Source organism: Talpa occidentalis, unplaced genomic scaffold (genome assembly GCF_014898055.3).
Source record: "Talpa occidentalis isolate TD23 unplaced genomic scaffold, MPIMG_talOcc4v2.1 talOcc4.8, whole genome shotgun sequence".
Taxonomy (NCBI): Eukaryota; Metazoa; Chordata; class Mammalia; order Eulipotyphla; family Talpidae; genus Talpa; species Talpa occidentalis.
Window position 1 is genome coordinate 66,232,240 of NW_023605194.1, and position 13,632 is coordinate 66,245,871.

The following is a 13,632-nucleotide window of genomic DNA, read 5'->3' on the forward strand; positions in this document are numbered from 1 at the left end:
ACTAAAAAAAGAAAATGGGAGCTATAACATAGGAACAGGATGAAGATCAAGAAGATATCAGGTAGTTAAAATTAGAAGTAAAAGAGCTAAGAAATACTGTAACTGAATTAAAAAATACTATTGAGACAAACTCAAGTAATGGAGAGAATTAATAAGCTTAAAAGCACATTGTCAGAGAACACACAGTGCAACATGGAGGAAAAATTTTTAAAAAGGGTAAATGTATGAGTACCTTGGGAAGCTTGATCAAATAACATCTGTATCATGGGGACCCCAGAAGGAGAAGAGAAAGGCATGGAAATTTTATTTAAAAAAATAATTGCTCAAAACCATCTTGATCCAGAAAATAAACCAAATATCCTCATCCAGGAAGCCCAAAGAGCTCCAAACAAAATAATACCAAGCAGGGCTTCCCCTGTGGCGTAGCGGTTGAGTGCTGGTTGCGAAGCTGCCCGAAGCCTCCGTGGCATTGGTTCGATCCCCAGCTGCTCCCCAGCCACCGGGACCTCTCCTGCCGCCCGCTGCTCCCCTCAGCAGTGTACTTTGGTCCTTCTGCCTGCTCTGCTCCCTACTCTGGCTCTGGTGAATTCTCTTACCCTCCCGTGCTTCTGACTGTACCCAGTGCTTGTATAAATAAATAAATAAATCTTTTAAAAAAAATACCAAGCAGACACATTTTCATAACGTTTTTAAAAGCCAATGATGGAGGGCCTCCCCGGTGGCGCAGCGGTTGAGCGCTGGGTTGCGAACCTGCCCGCGGCCTCTACGGCACTGGTTCGATCCCCGTCTGCTCCCCGGCCACCAGAGGAGGGTCCCACATGGCGCGCAGACCTCTCCTGCCGCCCGCTGCTCCCCTCAGCAGTGTACTTCGGTCCTTCTGCCTGCTCTGCTCCCTTCTCTGGCTCTGGTGAATTCTCTCACCCTCCCGTGCTTCTGGCTGTACCCAGTGCATGTGTAAACAAAACAAACAAACAAACAAATAAATAAATAAACATGCCTCTATAAAATAAAAAAAAAAAATCTAAAAAAAAAAAGCCAATGATGGAGGGGCCTCCCCGGTGGCACAGCGGTTGAGCGCTGGGTTGCGAAGCTGCCCGTAGCCTCTGCAGTGCTGGTTTGATCCCTGGCTGCTCCCCGGCCACCAGGGAGGGTCCCACATGGCGCGCAGACCTCTCCTGCCGCCTGCTGCTCCCCTCAGCAGTGTACTTCGTCTGGTGAATTCTCTCACCCTCCCCGCGCTTCTGACTGTACCCAGTGCTTGTAGAAAGAAAGAAAGAAAGAGAGAGAGAGAGAGAGAGAGAGAGAGAGAGAGAGAGAGGAGAGAGAGAGAGAGAGAGAGAGAGAGAGAGAGAGAGAGAGAGAAAGAAAGAAAGGAAAGGAAGGAAGAAAGAAAGAGAGAGAGAGAGAGAGAAAGAGAGAAAGAGAAAGAAAGAAATAAAGAGAGAGAGAGAGAGAGAGAGAGAGAGAGAGAGAGAGAGAGAAAGAAAGAAAGAAAGAAAGAAAGAAAGAAAGAAAGAAAGAAAGAAAGAAAGAAAGAAATCTTTAAAAAAAAAAAAAAAGCCAATGATGGAACAGAATACCAAAAACATCAAGACAAAAAACATGGTAACCTGTAAGGGGAGACTGAAAAGACTATCAGCATACTTTTCTGTGGAAACATTTCAAGCAAGAAGGGATTGGCAGGAGATATTTAAGGTGCTTAAAGATTTCTAATCTGGAACTCTTTACCCTGTAAGATTAACATTCAAGACAGAAGGAAGTGTAAGGATCTTCACTAAAAAGCAAAAACTTAAAGAATTTATCACCATTTAGTCATACATGATTGAAGGGATAATTATCAAGCAACAGCAAATGTAGAGGTAACAGGCATCTAAATCATATACAATGAAGGAGGAGCCGGACAGAATGAGACCAGATGGTCCAACAGGTCACACAAATAGTCCATCATAGATGAACCTCAGAAGAACTTCAAACAAAACTCAATAGACATAAACAAACAAACAAAACAGAAATCAATAGAAGTAACACATAAAACAGCAGAAATGGAACCTAAATAAAACACTAAAAGGAAGATTTCAAAAAATAAAAACATAAGATGTACTATTAAAAAAATCAAAACGAAAATGGCCAATAAGCATTTATGTCTCAATATCACCTTAAGTATAAATGTCTTAAGTATCACCAGTCAAAAGCTGTAGTGTTGCATGGCTTTCAAAACAAAGTCAAACCTTGTGCCATTAATAAGAAATCTGTCTTACCAGAGGAGATAAACAGAGGAGATAAATAGAGAATTAAAGACTGGAATACAGTGCTACAAACAAATGGTAATAAAAATTTTTTAGAAGTCAGGAAAAGCTATACTTAGATAAAATAGGTTTCCAATTAAAAAAATAGTAAGAAATAGAAAAGGATATTATGATACAGTGATAAACTACACATAAATATATATGCACTGAATGATGGGACACCAAGAAAAATAAGACAATAACAGAACTGAAGAGAGATACTCACAACACAATAATAATGAGGGATTTTTTTTTAGCTTTTTTTTTTAAGATTTATTTATTTATGCATACAAGAGCTGGGGTATTGGCCAGAGGTGTGGGGGTGGGGGTGAGAGGATTCACAGAAATAGAGTGGGGCAGAACAGGCAGATTGAATGAAATACACTGCTGAGGGGAGCAGCGGGCGAGTCAGGAGGGGTCTGCTGCACCATGTGAATAGCCCCCTAGCCAGGGATCAAACTCATGCTGCAGAGGCTGCAGACAGCTTCATAGGTTGCGTCTTAACCCCTTGTGCCACCAGGGAAGCCCAATAATGGGGGAATTTAATACACCAGAACTATGGATAGATTAACAAGACAGGGAATAAATAAGGAAACAATAACCTTGAATGAGGAGCTAGACAGAATAGCGTTTTTTTTTTTTTTTTAATAGATTTATTTATTGGGACTCCCCTGGTGGTGCAGCGGTTGAGCGCTGCGCTGTGAAGCTGCCCATAGCCTCTGCAGCACCGGTTCCATCCCCGGCCGCTGGTGAGGGTCCCACATGGTGCGACAGACCTCTCCTGCTGCGCCCGCTGCTCCCCTCAGCAGTGTGTTTTGTCAGTCTGCCTGTTCTGTTCCCCACTCTAGCTCTGTTGAATTCTCTCATACTCCCGTGCTTCTGACTGTACCCAGTGCTTGTATAAATAAATAAACAATTTAAAAAAAAATATTTATTTATACAAGAACCGGGGTACAGACCAGAGGTGTGGGAGGGTGAGAGGATTCACCAGAGACAGAGCAGGGAACAGAACAGGCAGACTGACGAAACACACTGCTGAGGGGTGCAGTGGGCAAGACAGGAGAGGTCTGCTGCGCCATGTGGGACCCTCGCTGGCTGGCCGGGATCAAACCGGTGCTGCAGAGGCTGTGGACAGCTTCACAGCGCAGCGCTCAACCGCCTGTGACACCAGGAAAGGCCCTAGACAGAATAGTTTTAACACAGAGTACTCCACCAAAAAACCACTGCATACACTTTTTTTTAAGTGCACATGAACATTTTCAAGAAGAGATAAGTACTCTGTTCTGACCATAATGCCAAACAAAAGGAAAAAACGCACATACATGTAGACTAAACAATATGGTGCTTAATAGCTATTGGATTTGAGAAAGTAAAATACTTACAAAAACCAGTAGATGTTAATAAACACTGTGAAGGATCTGAAGTTAAGAGGGAAGGGGAAGGAAAAAGACAAGGGGATTAACAAAAAAAGACTAGCAATGAATTCCTTCAGCTTAAAGTACATCTGCAAAGTTCCTACCACTAACATAGTCAGTGGAGAAGGCTGACATGAGTGCTTTTTCCTAAGGTGGAAAACAAGGCAAGGATGTTTTCTCTCAGCACCCTTAATTCAGCATAGTCGAAGGTTCCAGCCAGTGGAAAAAGCTAAGTTAAGAAAGGTATACAGATTGAAAAAGAAGAAATCAACTATTTTCAGATGATAAAATTGTCAAAAAGTCTAAAGAAATCTATCCCCAAAAATCCTAGCACTGTGAGTTCAGCAAGATTGCAGGATATACAACAAACACAAAATTTTTTTGTATTTCTACACACATGGTTTCTAAACACATGGAACTTGAAATTTAAAATATAATACAGGGCCTCCCCAGTGGCGCAGCAGTTGAGCGCTGGGTTGCGAAGCTGCCAGCAGCCTCTGCAACGCCAGTTCGATCCCCAGCTGCTCCCCAGCCACCAGAGGAGGGTCCCACATCGTGCGCAGACCTCTCCTGCCGCCCGCTGCTCCCCTCAGCAGTGTGCTTCGGTCCTTCTGCCTGCTCTGCTCCCCGCTCTGGCTCTGGTGAATTCTCTCACCCTCCCATGATTCTGACTGTACCCAGTGCTTGTATAAATAAATAAAAATAATTTTTTTTTTAAAAAAAATAAATAAAATATAATACAATTTCTAGTTGTTTAAAAAATTGAAATATGTCAGTATAAATCTAACTAAATTTTTACAAGACTTACATGCTGAAAATTATAACATGCTGATGAAAGAAAATGTAAATAAATAGGGTGACATACCATGTTCATGAGTTAGAAGACTCAAAAAATAGAGATACTAATTCTTTAACTCAGTTCTTCCCCACACCCCAGCAAGTATTTTTTTATTTGTAAATAGAGATGATATTCTTCTGAAATTTGTATGGAAAAACAAAGGGTCTAGAATAACTCAAATAATTTTGAAACAAAATGGAAAGAATCAATCCAATTTTAAGATTTACTATATAACTGCTATAATTAATACTGTTATTGATGGAGAGACAAATGAGTAAGTCATTGGGACAATGGAGAAACATTTTTTGACAAGAATGCAAAGGCAATTGAGTAGAGGAAAGGTAACCTTTCAACAAATGATACTGGGGCATTTGGACTTCTGTAGGCATAAAAAAGTAAACATCAACCCAAAACTTATACCTTATATAAAAGTTAACTCAAAATGATGGAAACTTAAATGTAAAACTACAAAACTTTTAGGGAGAAAAAATCCTGGGCCTAGGGCTCAGCAATGAGTTCTTAGACTTGACCACAAAAACTTGAGCTATGGAAAGAAAAATTGATAAATTGGACTTTTATCAAAATTATGTACTTTTGCTTTGCAAAAGATCCTGTTAAGCAGTTGAAAAGACAAGCTGCGACATGGAACAAAGGCAAAATATTTAAGAAGACATTTTACTGAGGAAGATACACAGGTAGCAAATATCACATGAAGTGTTCAACATCTTTAGCCAGGAGGGAGATGCAGTTTGAGAAAACCAGCATCATAATGGCTAAATAAAAATGGGGGACAATACCAAATGCTGATGAGGATACATAGAGACTGGGAAAGTATAAATGATACTGCCACACTAAGCAAAAGTTTGGTAGTATCTTTAAAAAGTGAACTTCCATCTACCTTGTGACCTGGTAAAATGTTTTCATCCTGGGCATTTATCCAAGAGAAATAAAAAGTTTGCTGTACATAAATATTCATAACAGGTTTATTGGCAATAGCCAGAAACCCAGAACAAATGAGATGTCCTTCAGTGTATGAAAGACTAAGCAAACTGTGGCAGGAATACACATTCTGAGATACTCAACAATAAAAAGGAACAAACTGGGTACATGTAGTATCCTAGGTGAACCTGGATTGGTGTAGAAAGCTGGTATTGAAAGATTACATGCTGCATGCTTCCATTTATATAATGATTTTGAAATGGCAAAATTCCAGAAATCGACAACAGACTAGAGGTTGCCAGGGATTACAAAGAGGTTTGGGCAGGAGTGAGGTGGATGTGACTATAAGTAAGCAATGGGAGGATTCCTAATGGACAGAGAAAAGTCTGGTGTTTTGACTGGGTCACTGTCAATTTCCTGGTGTAATGCTGTATGAGCTAAACGACCTCTTACTGTTGGGGGAATCTGGGTGAAGAATATGTGGGCTTGGTATTCTTTCTTTGTTGTATATTACTCCAAGTCACAAGTCTAATGAACAAATAGAGTCTAATCTATTTCATTAAAATTGGTATTAAACTCGGGCCTTCCTGGTGACTCAGGGGTTGTAGTCTTAGTGCTATCAAGCAGTCGCCAGCCAGTGCAGCAAGAGTTCATCAGCCAGGGAGCTGACCCACATGGCTCAGCAGAGCTCTCCTGTCTCACCTGCTGCTTCCCTTAGCAGTGTATTTCAGTAGATCCGCTTGTTCTGCTCCCACCTCTGTCTCCGGTGAACCCTCTCACCCATCGCACCTCTGGCCTAGACCCCAGTTCTTGTATGCATAAATAAATAAAAATAAATCTTTTTTTTTAAAAAAGAATTAAACTCCAGCCAGTCTGTCTACAAAACTTGCATTCTTAATCCTGACAGTGATTACAAACACTGTTACTTCAGTTGTCCTAGTGGCAGCAACACTAAAAAAAAAATCCTGAGTTGTGTCTTCAGGGATTCGCCATAAGTAGATCTGAGATGAAAACCAAAAATATATTTTATTTTATTTATTTTCTCTTCCCCACCACCATCCCTTCTATCCCCTTGTCCTTTTCTCCCTCCCTTAACCGCAGAACCTTCGCTTTGTTTATTAATGTCTGCCAGTTTTTGTATGTATTTTACTTTGTCAAATGGTCTGTTATGTAAATGTCCAGTATTTGTCTTTGTCATTCTGACTTGCTTTACTGTACATAATTCCCTTGAACTTCCTATATTTTGCTGTAAATAGCAGCATTTCATCTTAATAGCTGGATATAGTATTCTATAATGTGATTATATCACATCTTGATACAGTTGTCTGTCAGTGAGCATTTATGCTGCTTGCATGTCCTAGCTGTTGTAAATAGTGCTATAATACACAATGTAGAGCGTATAGGTTTTTTTGTGTTAATGGCTTCATATTCTTTGGATTGATGCTCAAGAGTAGGATTGCTGGGCTATCTGGTATTTACATTTTTAGCTTTTTAAGGTAAATCTAGGTCTCTTTTCATAATATCTACACCAGTTTACATTCCCATCAACAGTATAATAGGATTTCTCATTCTTTGAGTTGTCTTCAGCACTTTTTGGGTCTTTTTACTATCTGCTGTTCTCACAAGTGTGAGATAATATCATCTCATTCTGGTTTAAACTTACATCTCTCTTATTAGAAGTGATGATGATGTATGTTGGTCTTCTGGATATCACCTTTGGTGAATTGTCTACTAATATCTGCTGTCCATTTATTGATTGGGTTGTTTATTTTGTTATAATTGAATTGTATCTAAAAGCTTTTTAGCTTGAGGTAATCCCAATTGTTTGTTTTTATTTTTATTTTTTTGCCATAAGTGTCAAGTCTCCAAAAACACCTTTATTGTTGATGTCATGGAACATCTCACCAATGCTTGTTCTCTTTATTTATTAATGTGGAGGTTCTAAATCTTTAATCCATTTGTAATTTATTTTTGTGAATGGAGTTACAGAGTGATCCAACTTCATTCTTTCATCTATGGCCTTCCATTTTGCCCAGCACCATTTATTAAAGAGACTCTCCTTTACACACTGTATGGTGTGGCTGCTGTATCACAGATTAATACTGACATGTACATAGATTCATTTCTGGGTTTTGCATTCTGTTTCATTATTGATTCAAGAACCTATTTCTATGCCAATACCATGTTGCTTTTAGTAAGGTGACATAATGTCCCCAGTTCTTTCCTTTTATCTCAAGATTGCTTTTTTTTTTTAATTTTTTTTTCAAGATTTATTTATTGATTAATTGATACAACCACTGGGTAGAGTCAGAAGTGTGGAAGGGTGAGAGAATTCACCAGAGCAGGTAGCAGAACAGGCAGAAGGATCGAAGTACACTGCTGAGGGGAGCAGCGGGCGGCAGGAGAGGTCTGCGCGCCATGTGGGACCCTTCTCCGGTGGCCTGGGAGCAGCCAGGGATCGAACCGGCACCGTAGAGGCTGTGGGCAGCCTTGCAACCCAGTGCTCAACCACTGCGCCACCAGGGAGACCCCTATCTCAAGATTGCTTTTGCTGTTTAAGGCTTTTTATAATTCCATATAAATTTCAGTATTTCTTTGAAATATATTGTTCGTATTTTGATGGAGATTGCATTAAATTTATGTACTGCTTTAGGCAGGGTAGTCATTTTGATTTTACTGATTCTTCCCATTCATGAGCATGGGATGTCCCTCCATCTCCTTATGCCAGTAAGTACTTTAATAACAACTTACAATTCTTATTGAATAGGTCCTTCACCTCCTCAATTAGGTTAATTCCAAGGTATTTAATTGTATTTGAAGCAACTATAAATGGTGTTAGTTTCTTGATTTTTTTATTCTTATCATTTGCTGTTTGTGTATAAAAATGCAACATACAGATTTATATTTGTTAGTTTTATGACCTGCCACTTTGCTATAGTGTTTCTAATGGTTTATTTGGTTGAGGATTTTAGACTCTTATATATAATACGTCATGTGTGGATAGTGTTAGTCTCACTTCTTTTCTGACTTGGAATCCTTTTATTTCCTGTTTTGTCTGATAGCTCTAGCCAAAACGGAAGTAAGGACAGTGGGTCTCCTTGTCTTATTCCTGGTCTTAAGGGGAGAACTTTCAGTTTTTCACCATTCAGTATTATATTGGTTGTTGGTTTGTGCTATATGGCTTTTATTGTATTGAGATAGGTTCCTTCTGTTCCCATCTTATATAGAGTTTTTATCATAAATGGGTGCTAAATCTTATCAAATGCATAAATAAATGCATTCTGTCTGCATCTATTGATTGTACCATGATTTTATCTTTACTTTTGTTGATAAGATATAGTATATTAATTGATATATGTATATTAAATCATGCTGGAATCCCTGGGGTCCCATTTGATCGTGGTGTATAACCTTTGTGATACACTGTTGAATTCGAGTTGCTAGTATTTTGTTGATGATTTTTGGATTTTATTGAAAATTTTTGGATCAATTTTCAGCAGGATATTGGTCTATTATTTTCCCTTTTTCTGCTGCTTTGTCTGGTTTCAGTATTAGGTAATGTTGGCATCATAAAATGTATTAGGGAGCATTCTTTATATTCTTAAAACAATTTAAGCAAATTTGATAAAATTCATTTGTAAAGCCATTTGGTCCTGGACTTTAGTTTTTTGGAAGATTTTTTATCCATGCTTGTGAATGGTTTCTTCAACTTATCTGGTTCTTCCTGGCTTAGTCTTAGTTGATATAGAAATGTGTTCATTTCTTCAAAGTTATTGAATTTATTGGCATATAGTTGTTCTTAGTAATCTCTTATAACCTTGTATTTCTCTGCTATCTGTGGTGATTTCTCCTCTTTCATTTGTGATTCTGTTTATTGATGTTCTCTTTCTCTGTCTTTGTTAGCGTGGCTAGAAGTTTGTTTTGTTTATCTTCTCAAAAGACCAACTCTTACTTTACTTTCATTGACTTTTTTTATATAGTCTTTTATATATCTATTTAATTTAATTTAATTTATTATTTATTAATTAATTTTATTATTTCTTTCCATCTACAAACTTTGGATCTTGCTTGATCTTCCTTTTCAAGGTACTTTAGCTACAGTATTAGATTGTTTGTTTGTATTATTTCTTGCTTCTTACTGTGGGCCTGTATTGTAGTTATCTTCCCCCCATAAGACCATTTTTGCTACAACCCACAGATTATGGTAGCTTGTATCATCATTTTCTTTAGTCTCAAGGTATTTTTTTTTATTTGTTTTAGTTTCTTCTTTTATCCAGTAGCTATTAAACAAAACTGTAAAGTTTTCCTGTTGTTTTTTAAAATACTTGATTTCTAGCTGTATAGCATTCTTTTCAGGGAGAATACTTGCTATGATTTTGATCTTAGTAGTTTTATTGGCAATTAACTTGTTTCCCAGTATATGGTCTAGTCTTGAAAATGTTCCACGTGCGCTTGAAAAAAATGTGAACGCAGTGTCTTTTGCGTGCAGTGTTCTGTAGATGTCTGTTAAAACCTATTCTTCTCTAGCATCTCATTTAAGGCTATTGTTTCCTTATTCTGTCTTGATTTATTCATAATTATAAGTGGTATATTAAAATCCCCTAGTATTGTGTTGTTGCATTATATCTCTTCAGTTTTGTTATTGTCTTATGTATCTGGTTGTTCCACACTATGTTATGAGTGTTTTTTCTTGTGTTACCCCCTTAATCATAATATAGTTACCAACTGTATCTCTCTTTTTCTATAAAAGATTTATTTATTTATGCATACAAGAGCTGGGGGGTAAGAAAATTCACCAGAGGCAGAGTGGGGAGCAGAACAGGAGGATCTACTGATACACACTACTGAGGGGAGCAGCGGGCGAGACAGGAGAGGTCTGCTGTACCATGTGGGTTAGCTCCCTAGCCAGGGATCGAACTTGTGTTGCAGTGGCTGCTGATAGCTGATAGTGCTGAGACTTAACCCCTTGTTCCACCAGGGAGGCCCACCAACTGTATCTCTTATTACCTAATTGTCTCATATAGTCTTATGCCAGCTTCCACCTCTAGGCTATGTTTAAGCACTGGATACAGTGCTGGCCACAAATTGTAGTTGAGAAAGGGTCCCATCCAGGGAGTTGTTCTCTATTCTTTTCCCATACAGAGCCTTCTCCTGGGGTGTCTGCTTCTGTTGTTAACAGGTACTCGAACTCTGGTTAGTGTACATGTTCAGTTATGTCAGTTTTCGCCCTTAGGGTGGCAGTTAGGTGTATACCTTGGCAGGTGTTTTGAATATCCCAGCCTCAAACCACAAGGCCTTGTCTATGAGGAGACATAGGTGATCCATCTTGGCGCCTATATTTATGTTCCAGCTGTTCCATATTGGGAACTTCAGGCTCAAGTCAGTAATCATCACTCTGCATACTTGCTCCTATAGTTCTCCAGTAGTGCATTCTATGACCCAGACACCAACTATATGCAACCCTCCTCTCCACCCCCATCAAAGTGTGGCATTTCCAAAGTCTCCAATGTGGTTATGTGACCATGAGTCAACAACAGTAAGGGCACTCTGGACAGCTGCCACCCCTCCTTCTTGTGGGTTGTACTGCTCTGGTATTTCTGTAAACACAGTTCAATTAAAGTTTTTCCTACCCCTTTTTACAGTTGCTCCTGGTGTGTATGTAGCCATCCATTTATTTTTCAGGGGTTTTGACTTTGTTCTGCTGCAATTTAGTTGTTAGTATATGGAGAATACATACCAGGGTATTCTCTTTGCTGTCATCTTGTTGCATTCTACTCTTTCTTACAATTACATGTGAATGTACACTTATATCAAATAAAAAGTTTAATTAAAAAAAGAAACCCGGGTCTCTCCTGGTGGTGCAGGCGGTTGAGCACAGCTCTGTGAAACTGTCTACAGCCTCTGCAGTGGGGGTTCGATCCCAGCCGGCGGGGGAGAAGCCCACATGGCGCAGCAGACCTCTCCTGTCTCACCCGCTGCTCCCCTCAGCAGTGTATTTCATCAGTCTGCCTGTTTTGTTCCCCGCTCTGTCACTGGTGAATCCTCTCACCCTCCCGCACATCTGGTCTGTACCCCAGTTCTTGTTTAAATAAATAAATCTTAAAAAAAAAAGAAAGAAAAGACACCCTCCCCAGCTCCCTACCATTGATAGGAGAAGATTCAAAAATTTTAATGTGTGTTCTACCCACTGCTCTGAGCCCTGCCTTTCTCCCTTTCCACACTGTTGTTGTGATAACACACTCTCAGTGGTTGTTCCTGTACAAACTCTGAATCTTCCACACCCTGTGAAATCCTCTTCCCTAAGAACACACAGTACCCTGCCTGGGGGTCATGGGCACAGCATGGAGGGCCTTGCTCAGGGTCAGTTTGACTTATGTGCTGTGAAAAAGGAGGCAGGAGGCCAGCAAGAAGGGTGCACGTGGTGGGTCTGGCAGGGCAGCAAGGAGATCGCCATTGGGGTGCAGTAGAAATCAAGCATAAATCAAGAGCAGGGTGGTGTTTTCTTCCTCCACGTTACCCATCACTAACGTGGCATTGTACTTCTTGTTTTATTGTTTATGTTTGATTTTGCATCTCACTATTCCCCTCACTATGTCATTAGACATTTTTTTGCCAACAGATTTTTAAAGTGAGGTCTGCAGGTCTATACTATTGCTTGCTGTTGGGAGCGGGGAAGAGATGAAAGCCACTGAAGGTGGGTCAGAAGCTCAGAAGTGCTGTCCCTTCTCTCATGACTAACTCTGAAAGTGATGCTTTGATTGATCGCTGTGCAGATATGTCCCTTAGGAGCATGGGAAAATAAAGATTCCGTTCTCCTTGTGGGAGCATGAGGTTTATCTTTGGGTCCATGGACATAGATGTTGGGGTGGATGTCGAGGACAGGATGACCAGCAAGAATCCAGGAACATTCTTGTCAGAATATGAGGAGGAAGTTGACAAAGCCATGAAGAATTGGGCAGCCATGGCTCCTGGCCATCTTCCCTCACAGTCCTCTTGCCCCTCCCCACCTACCTTTGGTTCTCTTGATGACACTACACAGGTATACGCCCATGCAGGCGCCACGCTGGAGGGGAAGATGTATATTACCTGCGGCCGGAGAGGGGAGGACTACTTAAAGGAGACACACTGCTATGACCCTGACAGCAATACCTGGCACACTCTGGCTGAAGGGCCTGTGCGGCGGGCCTGGCATGGCATGGCCACCCTCCTGGAGAAGCTGTACGTGATTGGGGGTAGCAACAATGATGCTGGCTACAGGAGGGATGTGCACCAGGTGAGTGGGGGGCTGCTTGTATGAACACACACTTCATTTATTCCCATTTCTTGCAATTATTATTGATGAAAAGCTAATAGAAATGCATACACTTTAAAAATAGGCATTACTTTTAAAAACAGTTTTTAACTTCACAGCAAAATAGAGCAGAAAAGTTCAGAGGATTCTCATATCCCACACTGCGCCCCCTCCAGAGTGATCCATTTGTTACAGTTAATGCACCTACCTTGACTCATCATTATCACCTAAAGTTCAGTTTGCATTAGGATTTACTCTGGGATTGTACATCCTATGGATTTGAATAATGACATGTAATCACCATTATAGTAACATATAGAATGGTTTCACTTGTTTTTATTAAGAGCTTTAATTATGAAACTCATATAATCACAATTACAGAATTTTTTAAAAGTGGACCAGGGTGAGGAATAATACTCATAATCCAGCCCCTGTGCCACTGTTTTTATTTATTTTTTTTTTTTTAAATATTAAATTTTATTTTTATATTCCCCCATACAATTGCAAACGCCCCATTCTGACCCCAATCCTTCCCCTTCCGCCCCCCCACCCCCAAAAAGTGTCTCTGGTTCATAGTTTTTTTGTTGATTTTGATTTTCACTTTCTTATATTCATTTTCCTGGTCCCTTATTTAAGTTTTCTAGATTCCTGCTATGAGTGAGACCATCCGGTATTTTTCTTTTTCTTTTTGGCTTATTTCGCTGAGCATGATCCCTTCCAGTGCCATCCATGTTGCTGCAAATTGCATGTGTTTATCTTTTTTGAATGCTGAGTAATATTCCATGGTATATATGTACCACATCTTCTTGATCCAGTCATCTATTTTTGGGCATTTGGGTTGTTTCCAAAGCTTAGCTATTGTAA

At 39.8% G+C, this 13,632-nt stretch overlaps 1 protein-coding gene across 2 annotated transcripts in view; it reads left to right on the top strand.

Moving 5' to 3' along the window:
* KLHL22 (kelch like family member 22) overlaps nt 1-13,632 on the top strand; it is a 45,191-nt gene that overhangs the window by 26,976 nt on the left and 4,583 nt on the right. For both annotated transcript variants that reach the window (XM_037495753.2, XM_037495755.2), the window contains exon 6: nt 12,517-12,750. In XM_037495753.2, coding sequence (XP_037351650.1) covers nt 12,517-12,750 — 234 coding nt within the window. The remainder of the gene's footprint in view (nt 1-12,516; nt 12,751-13,632) is intronic.